Below are 14,081 nucleotides of genomic sequence, written 5' to 3' on the forward strand. Positions count from 1 at the left end.
CCCTGTCTTTCCAGATCCCCATCTTTCCCATTTCCTTTACCCACTCCTCCCTCTGTCCATCAGATTGTGTGACCCTATAATTTCCCTCCTGCCCATCCTCACCCCTCTGCTCCTACCCTTCCCCTCTTGGATCCTCATACATGTTTTACTAGTTGTTGTTGTTGTTATGTGCCGTCGAGTCGTTTTCGACTCATAGCGACCTATGACAACAGCCGTAAACCCTGCTCTATCCTGCGCCAACCGCACTGCCCCCGACACACCCATCCCGATTACCCCAGTCACCGAATCAATCCACCTCATAGAGGGTCTTCCCCTCCTGCGCTGTCCCTCCACCCTCCCAAGCATGATGTCCCTCTCCAAGGACCCGTCCCTCCTGGCAACATGTCCAAAGTATGTCAGACGAAGCCCCAGAATCCTTGCCTCCAAGGAGTAGCTTGGTTTAATCCTCTCCAAGATGAATCTGTTTGTTTTCCTGGCAGTCCATGCGTGGTACATTCAGTACTCTTCTCCAGCACTACAGCTCAAAAGCATCCACTCTCCTTCTGTCCTCCCTTTCTTTTTCTACAATAATGGTCTAATGTAGTATGTGTCCTTATGAGACTGAATTCACTCAGCATAATGCTCTTCAGTGCCTCCCCAGTCATGTAGTAACTTTATAAATTATTGCTCCTGAGTGCTGTGTGGTATCCCATTGTCTGAATGTACCACAGTTTCTCAACCCGTTTGATTGTGTTTGGACATCTGGGCTGTTTCCATATTCCTTTGTATTATCCTTGATAATATTACTATCTCTTAGCTTGACTAATCAAGATTTGACTAGTTTGAAAAAGTGGAGAATTTTTAGAAACAAAGTATTTAAAAATCCTGTCACTTTTGCCTTTGTGTTTAAAAATTCCCTTACAGAGGAAAATAATACGTTTCGAGAAAGAATTTTATTCACTCAGTTATGGTTATTTTCCTAAAAGCTTATGTTTCCTTAACAAAAATAGATATAATTAAAAATATTCATTACCATCAAATTAGAACCAACTCATACCCTCCAGTGGGTTTTCAGAGGCTGTGATTCAGTTGACAGGAAATTGCCCATATGTCCCCCTAGGAAGCAGCTGACAAACTCAAGTTACCAGAGAGGTACTACCTTTGTGTTAGCAGTACAACTCTCTCAGGAAGAGGCTCCTTTTATTAGAAACCATTTGAATTACCAACTACATTGTAGTTCAAAACCAGAATTTTTTTTTCCATGTTGATAATTAGCAGAAAGGTGTATCAATTTCTCTAAGATTTATTTACTTATTTGTTAGATATGAACAAGCCTTTCTGACGAGTTTGGTTGGCTTGAGGCCAGAGAGGTATTTCTGGACGGGGCTGTCTGATGTTCAAACCAGAGGAACCTTTCAGTGGACCATTCAGGAGGAGGTTCGATTCAGCCACTGGAATGCTGAAATGCCTGGTATGTACACATTGGATCTAAGGGCTTCTTTCAACCTACAAGTCCATTGGGCAAGCCTGTGGTTCCTTCTTGTGTCTTTGGAAAGAGATTCTAAATTAATCACACTTGCAGTCAATACTCTTTGTACTTCTTTTTGTTTTGTTTTCCTTTCTCTCTAACATTTCAGTTACTTGTATGAGCTCCTAAGGAGAAAAAAAAGAAGAGAAAGTTGCTAGCTTATCTGGCCTTAAAATATTTGAGAGGCACTTCTGAAATCTGGGAGGGTTAGAAATGTTCATTTTGGGGTACTTATTTCTGAAACCTTAAAAAGACAACCTATTAAAAGGGTATAAAACATTTCCATGTAACTATGAGGGGAGATTTGTGGGGTGTTTGAAGTGGAGCCGGGGACAGTGCTAATGTGGAACTTACTCTTTCAAGTATCTCCCATGTGCCCGTATGTTCAGTCCTGGGCCTTCTGTGGTCATGCGCTCAGCCTCGTCTCACTCTTGAGAAGCAGCTGATGGTTCAGTCTACTGCTCCTCTGGCCGAGTGCACAGGATCAGGAGGTTCAGCTGAGGGAGTTTGGGCAGTCAGTGGGTCACAGGCTGTGCAGCCTCTGTCATCATCAACTCCAGAATTCTGCTAGTTGAGAAGGAAATTATAGGGGTTGGAGAAATGAATCGGGAGCTCAGACAATTACTTGAAAGAGATGTACCTCGCCAGCACTTTGAGAATTACTTTTGCACTCTCTTGCCCTTTATAATAATAATAATTTTTAAAAGCTACTCCTATTAGCAACTTTGAACATTGTGGAGATCTTGAGGGCAGCTCAGGATACGGCAACGCTTCTCTCTGTTATTTAGAGGGTTGCTATGGGTTGTGGTTGACTCTACAGCACCTAACAACAGCAACGATGTTAGCAGTGAGGGCTTCTGTTGTCATCTCAGATAATGACTATTTGGAAGCAGGCCTTAGTATTCCTCCTTTTGTATTATGTACATCACGTGTGACACTCACCACACCTCTATAAAGAAGGTAATGAAATTAGCATTAGGAGGCGGAATAAAATATGCATGATTTTCTAATTCAGATGTGATTACCTTCCTTTGAAGTCAGGCTTTATCTTACAGTCCAGGAAGACCTACACAGGCCCTCCAAAAGAGACAAAAGGAGGGGTGGGGGGAGAAGGATGGGTGAAAAGATAGAAAGAAGAAATGCAGTTTATGCTATTATTTCTACTGTTCTGGTAAATGTTATCAGCTAAAAGAATTTTATTATTAAGTATGCACCTGTGGGAATATACACCTAGATGTCAGAGATAAAAATATCATGAAAATGTAAATGAAAAAACTATAGTATAAAAAATTTTAAAAAGAAAACCTATCATTTGAATTTGTAATATCAAACGAGTTGTGAAAACCCTTCTATTGGAGATCATAAACAAGTCAAGGTTATGCAGTTATTGTGGTTACGTGTCACCTATAGGGCACACAAATCAATGGAATGTTAGTGTTCAAAGTCACTGTAGTCAAGTGCTGCGGCCTCTCTCCTCTGCAGCTTCTCACCACGTAGGTTTCACCACCCAATTAGACTCAGTTGTGAAAAGTCTTCCGAGCGGCCGATCCTCAGCAAGCACCAACTTAATGAATTCCACTTGATGTATTTTGTGCAGGACGGAAAACAGGATGTGTTGCCATGAGGACAGGGGCTGCTGGGGGACTATGGGATGTCTTGAAATGTGATGAAAAGGCCAAATTTGTGTGCAAACACTGGGCAGAAGGGGTAACTCGCCCACCAGAGCCCACCACAACTCCTGAACCCAAATGCCCCGAGGACTGGGGCACCACCAGTAAATCAAGCTTGTGTTTCAAGGTAAGGGTAGTTGTTAAGCTATGGAAGAATTTGGAACATGTTTTAGATAAATGTATCACCCCTAAAATTTGAAAAGAACAACAAAAACAATATTTAAGCTAAGACTCTAGGAACTCCAATTTTTTTCTGGAGGAAACAGTATTTAAAGAGCTCCCTGTTTGGTGAATGCTAATGACCAGTCAAGACTGAGAATAGCTGCCTTTAGGCCAAGGGGCACTACCCAGATCCAAGGTACCAGAGCCTGCCTCCAATATGCTCTGTCTTTTTAAATCCCTTTCTCCTTCTCTCCTTCTTACTAAGCTTTGTCTTCTTACTCTGGGTTTACACTTCTTTGCGTCTGGATATAAATTTCTGTTTGCACTATTACACCTCATTTGCTCTGTTCTCAGGGCTCAAGCTTTTAGCCATCTTAATTAATAGTCTCAAGGAATGTAACATAGACATTCTATAGACAATGCTGCCCTTTCTCAATTTAAACTCTGGTTATCAGAATGGTAGAGGACTAAAGCATTGATAGGAGTTAGGAGCACATGGCCTTTCAAGGCCTTTCAGATAACATGGCAATATTTTTCCTGTCCATTTATATGCTCCATTTGGTTGATGATATTAACCCACCAGTCACTCTGTGAGAAAAAGAGGGGCAGTCTCCTATTGTAAAGATTTACACTCTGGGTAACTTGATAAGGGGAAGTGTCTATGAGTTTTTCTTTGTTATTTTATTATTATTTTCTCTGTCTGCAATCAAGTTGACCAAAACAACAAACCACGTGATAACTTTTTACGGAAAATATTGTTGTTAGATGCAATTAAGTCAATTCTACTCAGAGTAACCTGATGTACAACAGATTAGCCAGACAGAAATGTGTTCATATTCTGCTGAATGGAATTATTTTTTAATAGTCCTGCTCTCTGGACGTTTTCTTACTCAGGCGTTTTGGATTACATGCCAAGACATGTAAGACAGACGAGGCTGATAAAGAAGAACTTGAATTACTAATTTCTGTCAGAATGATGTTGTTCTGTCTTCTTTAGCTCAAGAGGGATGTGGCTAGTTGTTAGGTTGGCTACTTTCATTAGTAACAACAAGAGATACTTAACCTCTTCGGTCCAGAAATACTTGTTAAGGGTAAAGCTTAATTCACATACAATGAGATATAATGGGCCAATACAGGGTAGGATTTTGGAACTGGCTTGTTTGAGGACTCATAAAAGGAAAATGAAGGCCTGATTTATGTTACAACATGAGTGAAACATTACGCTGAATATTGAATTAAGTCAATAAGAAAGGGACAAGTGTGATATGGGCTCAGTTTCACTTACATGAAATATCTAGGATAGGCATGTATATTCAGACCATGATTTTACTCATGGCTATCACTGACTGGATATAAAGAAGGGAAAAGGAAATTCCGTCATTCTGGGCACACTGAGCTTCTGTTAAGGAAGATGGGAGAACTTGAAAACAGAGAATGGTAATTGCTGCACTTTAATATTACCGACTTGTGCATGTAAACAACAAAAAGGCAAGCTGGGTATTTTCCCTCGGGAAATGGATGCATTACACAGAGCCCAGCCTGCCACCGACTAACTGTTCGCACAACCATAAGTTGGAGATGGTAAGCTAAAGCTACGAATGTTTGCGGGAGGTCTTAGAGAGAAGGAGCAGAACTGTCCAGAGCCAGAAAGTAAACGAACTTGACAATAAGACAGTATCAAAGGGAAGATTAAAAAAATCCAAGTATGTGCTCACTAGAAATGAAATGTTTTAGAGGTGGTTAGGGGTACTTCTAAATTTCCCTGGACAACTATTAATAATGGAGAGTCAGCAGAGGAGAGGAAGACCCCTGTGTGAGCTGGAGTGACACAGTGACTTCAGCAGTAGGGCCTGGTGTGTCAGAGGTGATGAGGATAGCACAGAACAGAGCAGGGTTCAGCTCGGCTGTTCATACAGTCGCTATGAGTTGTACTCAACTAGCAGCACCTACCAACACCAATCACAGTTACAGTTTGTAGAGAATTGCTCACTAACCCTGAAGTCGGGACTCTCTGGCTTTTTAATACATTCTACAGGGGCAAGATGGGCAAAGTGTTGCCATGCCATTTACAGCCTTCACAAACCCACTGGAGGGTCAGCTATGAGTAGAATCAATGGCAATGAAGTTTTGGATATATACAGAGCTGCTCTATTTGATATTTATCAGCATCTGGGAATTATTAGCAGAATCCAGATTTCATTCCAGAGAGTTGTGGGACTCACTGAACTCTTGGGAGTTAGTGACGTAGTTGTGTGCCCAGGGCACTTCTGCCCACTAGAATGAGAATTGAGGAAAAGGTCACCATAGCTTGTCTGATGTCAGCTGGGCAGTCATCGTCCATCAGGAGCAAATAACCTTTTCTTACAAGGCTATGATGACGGCAATCATGACTCAGAGACATAATGATGAACATTATGAAAAATTTGTGGATGAAAATTTTTGCACCATTTGTTCATAAAGTCAACGGCAATCAAAAACAACTTGCACACTGTTTGGATACTGACAGATATGCCCCTGATTGTCACTATGGATTCTGTTTCACTGACTGTGAATTCCATTTCACTGCTCTTTTGAATCTTCTGGATAATGTGACATGGTCCCTCAAATACATAATCTATTAAAAAGAAGTCTATTTAGTTTAGCTTATATCTTTTTTTTTTTAATGTCATTACTAGACAGTAGTCTACTGTGGCATGTACTTCAGTAGTTGTTAAAATAGACAACCTTAAGGGGCAAAATGACAAAATAGTTCTGTTGACAAGACCAACCAAGTGGAGTCCCTGGGTGGTACAAATGGTTGACTCAGGTAACTGCTAAAGGAGGCAATAGTCCTTTCTGAGAAGGACTGAAGGCGTCCTGAGAAGCACTGAGGAATCTGAAAAGAAAGGCAGCTGAAAAGACAGCTATTTATTGGAAACTCCACGCACAGTTCTCTGGCATACATGGGGTTGACACGAGTTGAAATATACTTAACAGCAGCTATAAGCTATGGCACAATCATGGAGAGGTCATTTCCCTGAATGGTTTTCTAGGTCATGTTTAATTTCTCTATATCCAAAGCTTCTTTCTTTCTTTCTTTTTTTAACATCTTGATTCCAATTTTCACTCAACCAAATGTTTGGTCTAAAATTTCTCCTATGCTAAAAAATTTAACCCTAGGATTTCCTCAACAAAATCACCCTCCAACTTTTGTTACTCAAATATGAACTTTATTTAATAAGAGAATGTATTTTAGATGACAAGAATTGCATTCATTTGGTACACATTTTTTTGAGATAGAAGAGAAATTTCGCCAAAGGTACTTTATTTAATAAGAGAATGTATTTTAGATAACAAGAAATAAATGAGGGAGAGAACAGTTTAAAAGCGATGTAAGATAGGGTATTATGGTTATCACAAGAGTCCAGAATTAAGGTTGCATAGTGGAATGTATTCGGGGCAGGGGGCTGGGGAGAGCACGGGGTGGGGGGCGGGAATTGTATACCAATGAAGGAATTTTACTTTTCAAAGAGAGGAGCAAAATGGTGGGGAGGGGTGGGCAGGGAGAAAAGTGCAACAATGAATGAATGGAAATCCAAAATCTCTGTAAATGTTCACTAAAATTAATAAAATTTAAAAAAAGAAGAATTGCATTCGTTTGGTATATTGCCTTTTTTTTTTTTTTGAGATAGAAGAGAAATTTCACCAAAGATTGAAGAATAACTTCTTTTGATTTAATGAATTCTGAAGTCTTAAACATCTCTTGCAATCAATCATGTCTTTTTTTTTTTTTTCTTCTTAGCTTTATACAAAAGGAAAACACGACAAGAAAACGTGGTTTGAGTCTCGGGATTTCTGCAGAGCCTTAGGAGGAGATCTAGCTAGTATCAATAACAAAGAGGAACAGCAAGCCATATGGCGGTTGATAACGTAAGGATTTTTCCTGTGGATTCTTCTTGCCTTTTATTGATTTCATGAAAATGATATCAGATCATTTTACTGAAGTTGTTTGCTCACACTAATAATGTATTTGCATCATATCCCAAATTTGTGTGGCCCTTTGGTTGAATTTCACTTCCTCATACTTAATTGTGTGGGCACACATCCAGCAACAAATTTCTCTGTAAAAGTACAAGACACTCAAACTGACAGCAACTCGGCCAATTAGATCAAAATCTTAAGGGACCATGACTGTATGCTAATGGGTGAGAAAGAGCTCAGAAAAGGAGGTTGAGCATGGTTCATATCTAAAAAATGTAATCAGTGTCAATTATACATGTCGTAACTATTGAGTTGGTATGTATTTTGCTGTGTATAGTCTGAAATTTTAAAATGGAAAAGAAAAAAAGCACAAGTCAATAACATATTTGTTCAAAGAGTGAATGAATGACCATATTTTGATACTTTTTTATCAATTATTTATTCTTGAACAACTGCCCACATTCAGGCTATCTGTGGGCTCTATCAACATGTGTATGGACTAGATAAAGCTTCAATTTAGTCATTTATGTCTCTTATTTTATGTTCTGACCAATTTATGGTTTGGAGCCAACTTTCAAATATGGTATGCCCGCACAGATTACCAAACTGTTGTCATGCTAAAGTCTGTTTTATGTCTTGTGTATTGTAGGAGCAGGTCGAGCTACCACGAACTCTTCTGGTTGGGACTGACATACGGCAGTCCTTCTGAGGGCTTTACTTGGAGTGATGGTTCTCCTGTGAGTAATTGGATATGTGTTCTTTTCATTTTCATCTTATATTTACCTTAAATTTATCATCTGGTTTAATCCAAATTTCAGCTGTTGTTAGGTGCTGTTAAGTTGGTCTTACAACGGTCCTGTGAACAACAGGATGAAATACTGCCCAGTTCTCGGCCATACTCCTGTGCCCACTGTGCCCAAGCCATGGTTGCAGGCACTGTATCAGTCCATTTCATTAAGGGTCTTCCTCTTTTTTAATTGATCCTCTGCTTTGTAAAACATGATGTCTTCCTCCAGGGATTGGCCTCTTCTGGTAACATGTTGGAACTATGTGAGCTAGATAAAGCCATGCCTTCCTAGTAAGAGTCACTCCATCTGTACTTCTTCCATGATAAATTTGTTTGCTTTTTGGAAGTCCATGGTGGATTACTCTTGACAGCACCACAATCCAAATGCATCAGTTCTCTAGTCTTCCTTAGCCAATTTTCAGATGTATAGGAAGCAATTGTCAAGTACATTGTCTTAGATCTTTAAACTTCTATTCTTTCTCTTAAACACTTTAAAGAGGTCCTTGGAAGCAAATTTGCCCATGGCAATATGTCATTGGAGTTTTTGACTGCTGCTTCCATGAGTGTTGATTGCAGATCCAAATACAAAGAGATCCTTAACAACTTCAAATTTTTTAGTAAGTGTTTGTTCATTATGAAAGCTTAGAGACATTTTTCCCAAGGGAAGAAAAGAAACAAAACAAAACAACTACTTTTTGGATTAGGGACTAGTCTTGTTCTTGTTTTTTCTTGTAATTGTCTAAGACATCGCTTTACAGCATGGCTAACTGGACCAAAGAAAAGAGACAAGTGAAAGCACGCTATAATGAAAGTGTGAAATGAAGATATAATGTCTTTCTTCTAGGATACAAAATGGGTATGATGGGAGTTGATTTTTTTTTTAATTGAGCATTGTACAGCATTTTGTAGGTCAGTGGGCCTGGACGCAACTTCTGATATTCCATTATTAGTTGTTGGACTTTGTCAGACTTCGTGTCACAGAATGCAGAAGTGAGAGGCGTAGGCATTTTGCAGCTCTAAACATCAAAGGAAGCTGCTTGACGTAATTTCAGTCCTACCTCCTCAAAGAACCCACCTGCAACTTTTTGGGTCACTTGGACGGTGTATATGCTAGCTTCACTGAGAGCTGCATTGTATATTTAGATCTCTGGATAATAGACAGAACCCTGTGAGGTAGTATTGCAACATCAAAAAGTCTATAAACTCATTGCCAGCAAGTCTAAACTCAAGTTTAAACTCGCTCTGCCTCCAGAGAGTTTCCAAGGCTGTAACTTTCATAGACTTAAACTACCACATCTTTCTCCTGAGGAGTGGCCGACAATTTGAACTTGCCAGCTGCTTAGTTAGCTGCTAATAACTTTAAGTACATTGCCAGGCCTCTCTGAAAACTCTATGCTGTGAGGTCTAGTCTGACTCATAGTGATCCTATGGGACAGAGCAGAATTGCTTCACGGAATCTCCAAGGCTGTAAATCTTTGCAGAATCAACTATTCCATCTTTCTCTATGAAGAGGCTGGTGGATTAGAATCCCTGATGTGGATAACAATTGAGGGCTTTAAGCATGACACCACCAAATCCAAGGCTTCTAAATCCAAGGCCTCCTTTTTTTCTACTGATAATTTTGTAAAGTTTGATAGGTTTATGATATTTCTTAGCTCTTTTTCTTTTGTAAGAAGAACTAGTTGTATTTTCTTGTCCTAGATAGCTAATAAAAAGAAAGCACATAACATCACAGTAAAAATATTATCTCTTAAACATGGGTTATTATTCATTTAGAAACTCCTAGCCCTGAGGGGATGTAGCTTTTTCCCCCCTAGGTTTTCCTCCTACATATAATTCCAACTTTCCTCGTCCTAAATCCTGTTAATGACACTAAAACAATACTATAATAATCAGCAACATACTCTGTTTAACTTCAACAGTTTCTGTGTAATCAAATCTATCTACTCCCCACCTTTACTTGTAAACTTTGCTTTCAAAGCAAAGCTATTGTGAAAAAGCAAAAACGCAAATGGATAAATATAACTTTCCTTTCCCCTTGAGGTAGATTATTGGAATTATCCTGACATCAATGGGAAATGATTATATAAATGGGAAAGAACTGCAATTTACTCTCTTTACTATAGGTTTCATATGAACACTGGGCTTATGGAGAGCCTAATAATTACCAAAGTGTTGAATATTGTGGTGAGTTGAAAGGTGACCCTGGCATGTTCTGGAATGATATTAACTGTGAACATCTTAACAACTGGATTTGCCAGATTAAAAAAGGTATGATAATCTTTCTTCTCCTTTATTTTGGGTTGGGGAACTAAACACCAGGACTCTCAATCTCCCAGTCTCTCCCCCTTAACAGAAACCAAACAAACACAATTAAAAAAAAAAAAAATTAAGGGAGCCATCATTTCAGAAGATAACAATGAAGTCTCTGAGTACAGATAAATGTTCTAAAGGAACAGAAGATCAAAAGGCCTCTGGGAATCCAGGGTGGAAATCACGTCCTCCTTCCTGACCAGTTCCCATGAGCTCTGGTTCTGGCTCCGGTTCTAGGGTGAGAAGTGAGAGCAGGAAGATGCACTTTGTAAGCAGAACAGTGAAATAATGAAATTTCCCCCCATTGTCCCTCCTCTATTAATTATCAAAATAAGTGAGAGTTTCCCCAAATGTGAATATGCTAAGTATTCGTTTTTTTAGGTAAATAGTCAACAGAAAGAACAAGCACAATTTTTTAAAAAATTATTTTTAATGAAAATTTACAGAGATTTAGGGTTTCCATTCATCCATTGTTGCACTTTTCTCCCTGTGCACTCTCCCCCCAAATTTACTTTTCTCCTTGAAACGTAAAACAAAAATTCTTTCATTGTTATACAATCCCTCCCCCAAGTCCACTCCACTGTGCAGCCTTCATTCTGGACTCCTGTCATGACAGTTATACCCAATCATATATCCCTTAAACCCCTGACGGCTCTTGTTGTTTTGTACCGTCAAGTCAGCAGGTTTTCAGAGGCAATTAATCGCACAAGCAGAGATTTCCCATCCTCTCCCATGGAGCAGCTGATGACCTCGAACCATGTGCCTTCTGGATTACAGTGCAGCTTCTTGCCACTTGACCACCAGAACTCACTTACTGCTCTTCTGAATCATTGAGGATCAAAATATTAAACACTTGCCATCAGTCTTCAGTGTGACTCACAAAGTCCTACATAGCCAAATAAGGGGTCCAGGCCATTACGATTAGATAGATACAAAGAAAAAAGAGAGAAGGATAATAAAAATAAAGTATATGGACAAACCCACAGATCCTTAAACAAAAAGATACACCAACTTTGGCTGTCAACAGATAAACGGAACTGCACTGCCCTCTAGTGTTAGGAAGTCTCAGCAAAGATTTCAACCCCCCTGCAGGAGATAGTGGATGGGTTTCCTGCTGTCTGTAGATTTCTTTTCTTTATTCTTTGTGCCAGAGCAGTGCTTTCCTCAGAATCAGAGTGAAAGTTTGCTAGCTTTTAAGAGGGCTCTCAGTGATCAATTGACTATTATACCTTTTGCATTATGAGTAATTATAATATTAACTCAATTCATTGCTGTTGAGTAGGATCCGACTCACCGCTGACCGACCCTTCTTTGGGTTTCTGAGGTTCTAAACTACATGGGAGGAGAGTGTGCATCTTTCACCTTTGTAGACATTCAAACAAACCTCCAAAGAGCTGCAGTCTTTGGGTGAGCAGCACAATTCTCTGCCACCAGAGCTTTTCAATTCTACTTCTGGTGGTGGTGGTGGTAGTGGTGGTGTGCCAGGAAGTTGGAACTGACCTATACCTGACCTAGTGGGTTTGCAGAGGCAGTTTATCGCCCAGAAGGAGTTTGTGCAGCCTTCTCCCACCCAGCAGTTGGTGGATTCAAATCACAGGCATTCGGGATTGTAGTGCAGCTCCTTGCCAGTAGTACTGCTGTTGTTGGTGTTATGTGCCGTAGAGCCCTAAGTCCTGCTCTATACTGTGCCAACCTCATCCTCTCTGATACGCTCACTCCCACCACCCCAATCACAGAATCGATCCATCTCATTGAGGGTCTTCCTCTCCTGCACTGTCCCTCCACTCTCCCAAACATGATTACTGCTACAGGATATTAAATATATTAGACCAAAACCTAAGTACCCGGAACCGTTTTATCAAATTTCAACAAAGTCCAAATCTATCATTACATACTTACAAAGAAAAATGTTATGTTTATTTTTTTTAAGTACATCATTAATTAAAACAAAATCCATTGAGGAAGATACAGTTTATATTTTATAGCTAAAGTAGTCACATTTAATTGTTTCAAATAATGACATTCTCAATCTAAAAAATTTCACAGCTACATGTACTTAGTGATTTCTTAGTTTACAGAAAACATTTGTTATGTACTGATAAGTATCACTCACATTTATTTGCTGTGTGTATCATCAAGTCAGAACCAACTCATAGCGGGCCCTCTCTTGTTGCTCTTGTTGTTTTGTATTGTCACGCCAGCAGGTTTTCAGGGACATTAATTGCAGTGTAGAAGATTGCCCATGTTTCTCCCAAGGAGCAGCTAGTGCATTCGATCCAGATACCTTTAGGTTGTAAGCACAACTCCTTGCCACTAAACCACTAAGAGCTCCACACATATTTAACTTTACATACTTATTATCAATTCCTTTCTGCATTTGCAAAATTAGAGCTACTAATTTGAATCTAGGTTTATTGATTCCCCAAAAAAATGTTCTTTTCCTTTTCTGTTTGCACTCAAAAAAGCAGACATTTGAGCACATTTTTAATTTCATTTTTCTTTTGTTTTATAGGACAAACACCCAAGCCTGAACCAACACCAGCTCCTCAAGACAGTAGGTGTTTCTTTGTTTTCTGGTTACCATATCTCCAGTCATTTTTCTTCTTTTTCTTTGTCAGTGAAAACTTGCTTGCCCTTGGAAGGTATAGTGCAGTAGTTAATATCTTTGAGACTCTCATGACAGTGAGGTCATCCTCTCCAGAGAGATGCTGAAATGTGCAGACATAAAGCTAAGAACACAGGATCTCAGATATGCATGATTATCTCAAACTATCAGCACTCTACTCAATTCGGTCCAATTGGAACCTATTCATAGTTCACCCTCCAGTGGAGTCTCTGAAGTTATAAATTGCACAGGAGAATATTGCCCATCTTTCTCTCCTGGATCCCTTGAAGAATTCGAACCCTCAGAGAGGTGCTATCTTTGGCTTAGCAGTGCTGCTCCCTCTCCACCAGGTCACTAGATCTCCCTAACCAATCACTACTGTACTTTTTAAAAGTAATTATACTATTGCACAATGCTAAGAACATTAGTCTTATCAGATCCTTTCAAAGTCTAGGCTTCATCATTAACTACTTGCTCTTTAGTACAGAACCTTACATTCCATGGGTTGGAAGAAGCCTTAGGAACCACTTGGTAACGGAATTTTCTGGCATTCCATTTCTACCCTGAAGCATCCTAGTCCAGTTGTTAGAAAACGCTTTCTTCTCTTGGGCTACCATCCATGTGCTCACCACTTCAACTGGTGGATGTAGAGCACCAAGGGTGGATGAATGTCAGTTCATTGAGCAGGCACAATCTGGGCTCTCAGAATTGCTGTTAGCTTGGATAGAACTACAATGTCCTTTCCATTTTGTGTTTGGGGTATACCCAATACTTGAATTCTTTTTTTCCCCCCAATAATTTTAATGAGCATTTACAGAGAATTTGGATTTCCATTCATTCATTGCTGCACTTCTCTACCTGCCCAGCCCTCTTCCCCCATCCCCCAGTTCGCTCCTCTCTTTCAAAAGTAAAAGACTCCTCCCTGGTACACAATCCCCCCCGCACGGCTCCCACCACCCCAAATACATTCCACTATGCAACCTTAATTGTGGACTCTTGTAATAACCATAACACCCTATCATACATCACTTTTAAATTATTCAGTCCCTCATCTGTTTCAGTGCAGTATACACAATT

General features: G+C 39.7%; 1 protein-coding gene across 1 annotated transcript in view; it reads left to right on the top strand.

The window, feature by feature from the left end:
- The window catches only part of MRC1 (mannose receptor, C type 1), a 120,417-nt gene that overhangs the window by 74,083 nt on the left and 32,253 nt on the right, over positions 1-14,081 (top strand). Inside the window, 6 exon segments of the mRNA XM_006894324.1 lie at positions 1,302-1,450; positions 3,105-3,304; positions 7,121-7,248; positions 7,949-8,036; positions 10,213-10,357; positions 12,912-13,102. Of these exon segments, the coding sequence (XP_006894386.1) occupies positions 1,302-1,450; positions 3,105-3,304; positions 7,121-7,248; positions 7,949-8,036; positions 10,213-10,357; positions 12,912-13,102 (901 nt within the window).

This window comes from Elephantulus edwardii, unplaced genomic scaffold (assembly GCF_000299155.1).
Source record: "Elephantulus edwardii isolate Elephantulus edwardi_28Jun2011 unplaced genomic scaffold, EleEdw1.0 scaffold00139, whole genome shotgun sequence".
In the NCBI taxonomy this organism is placed as follows: Eukaryota; Metazoa; Chordata; class Mammalia; order Macroscelidea; family Macroscelididae; genus Elephantulus; species Elephantulus edwardii.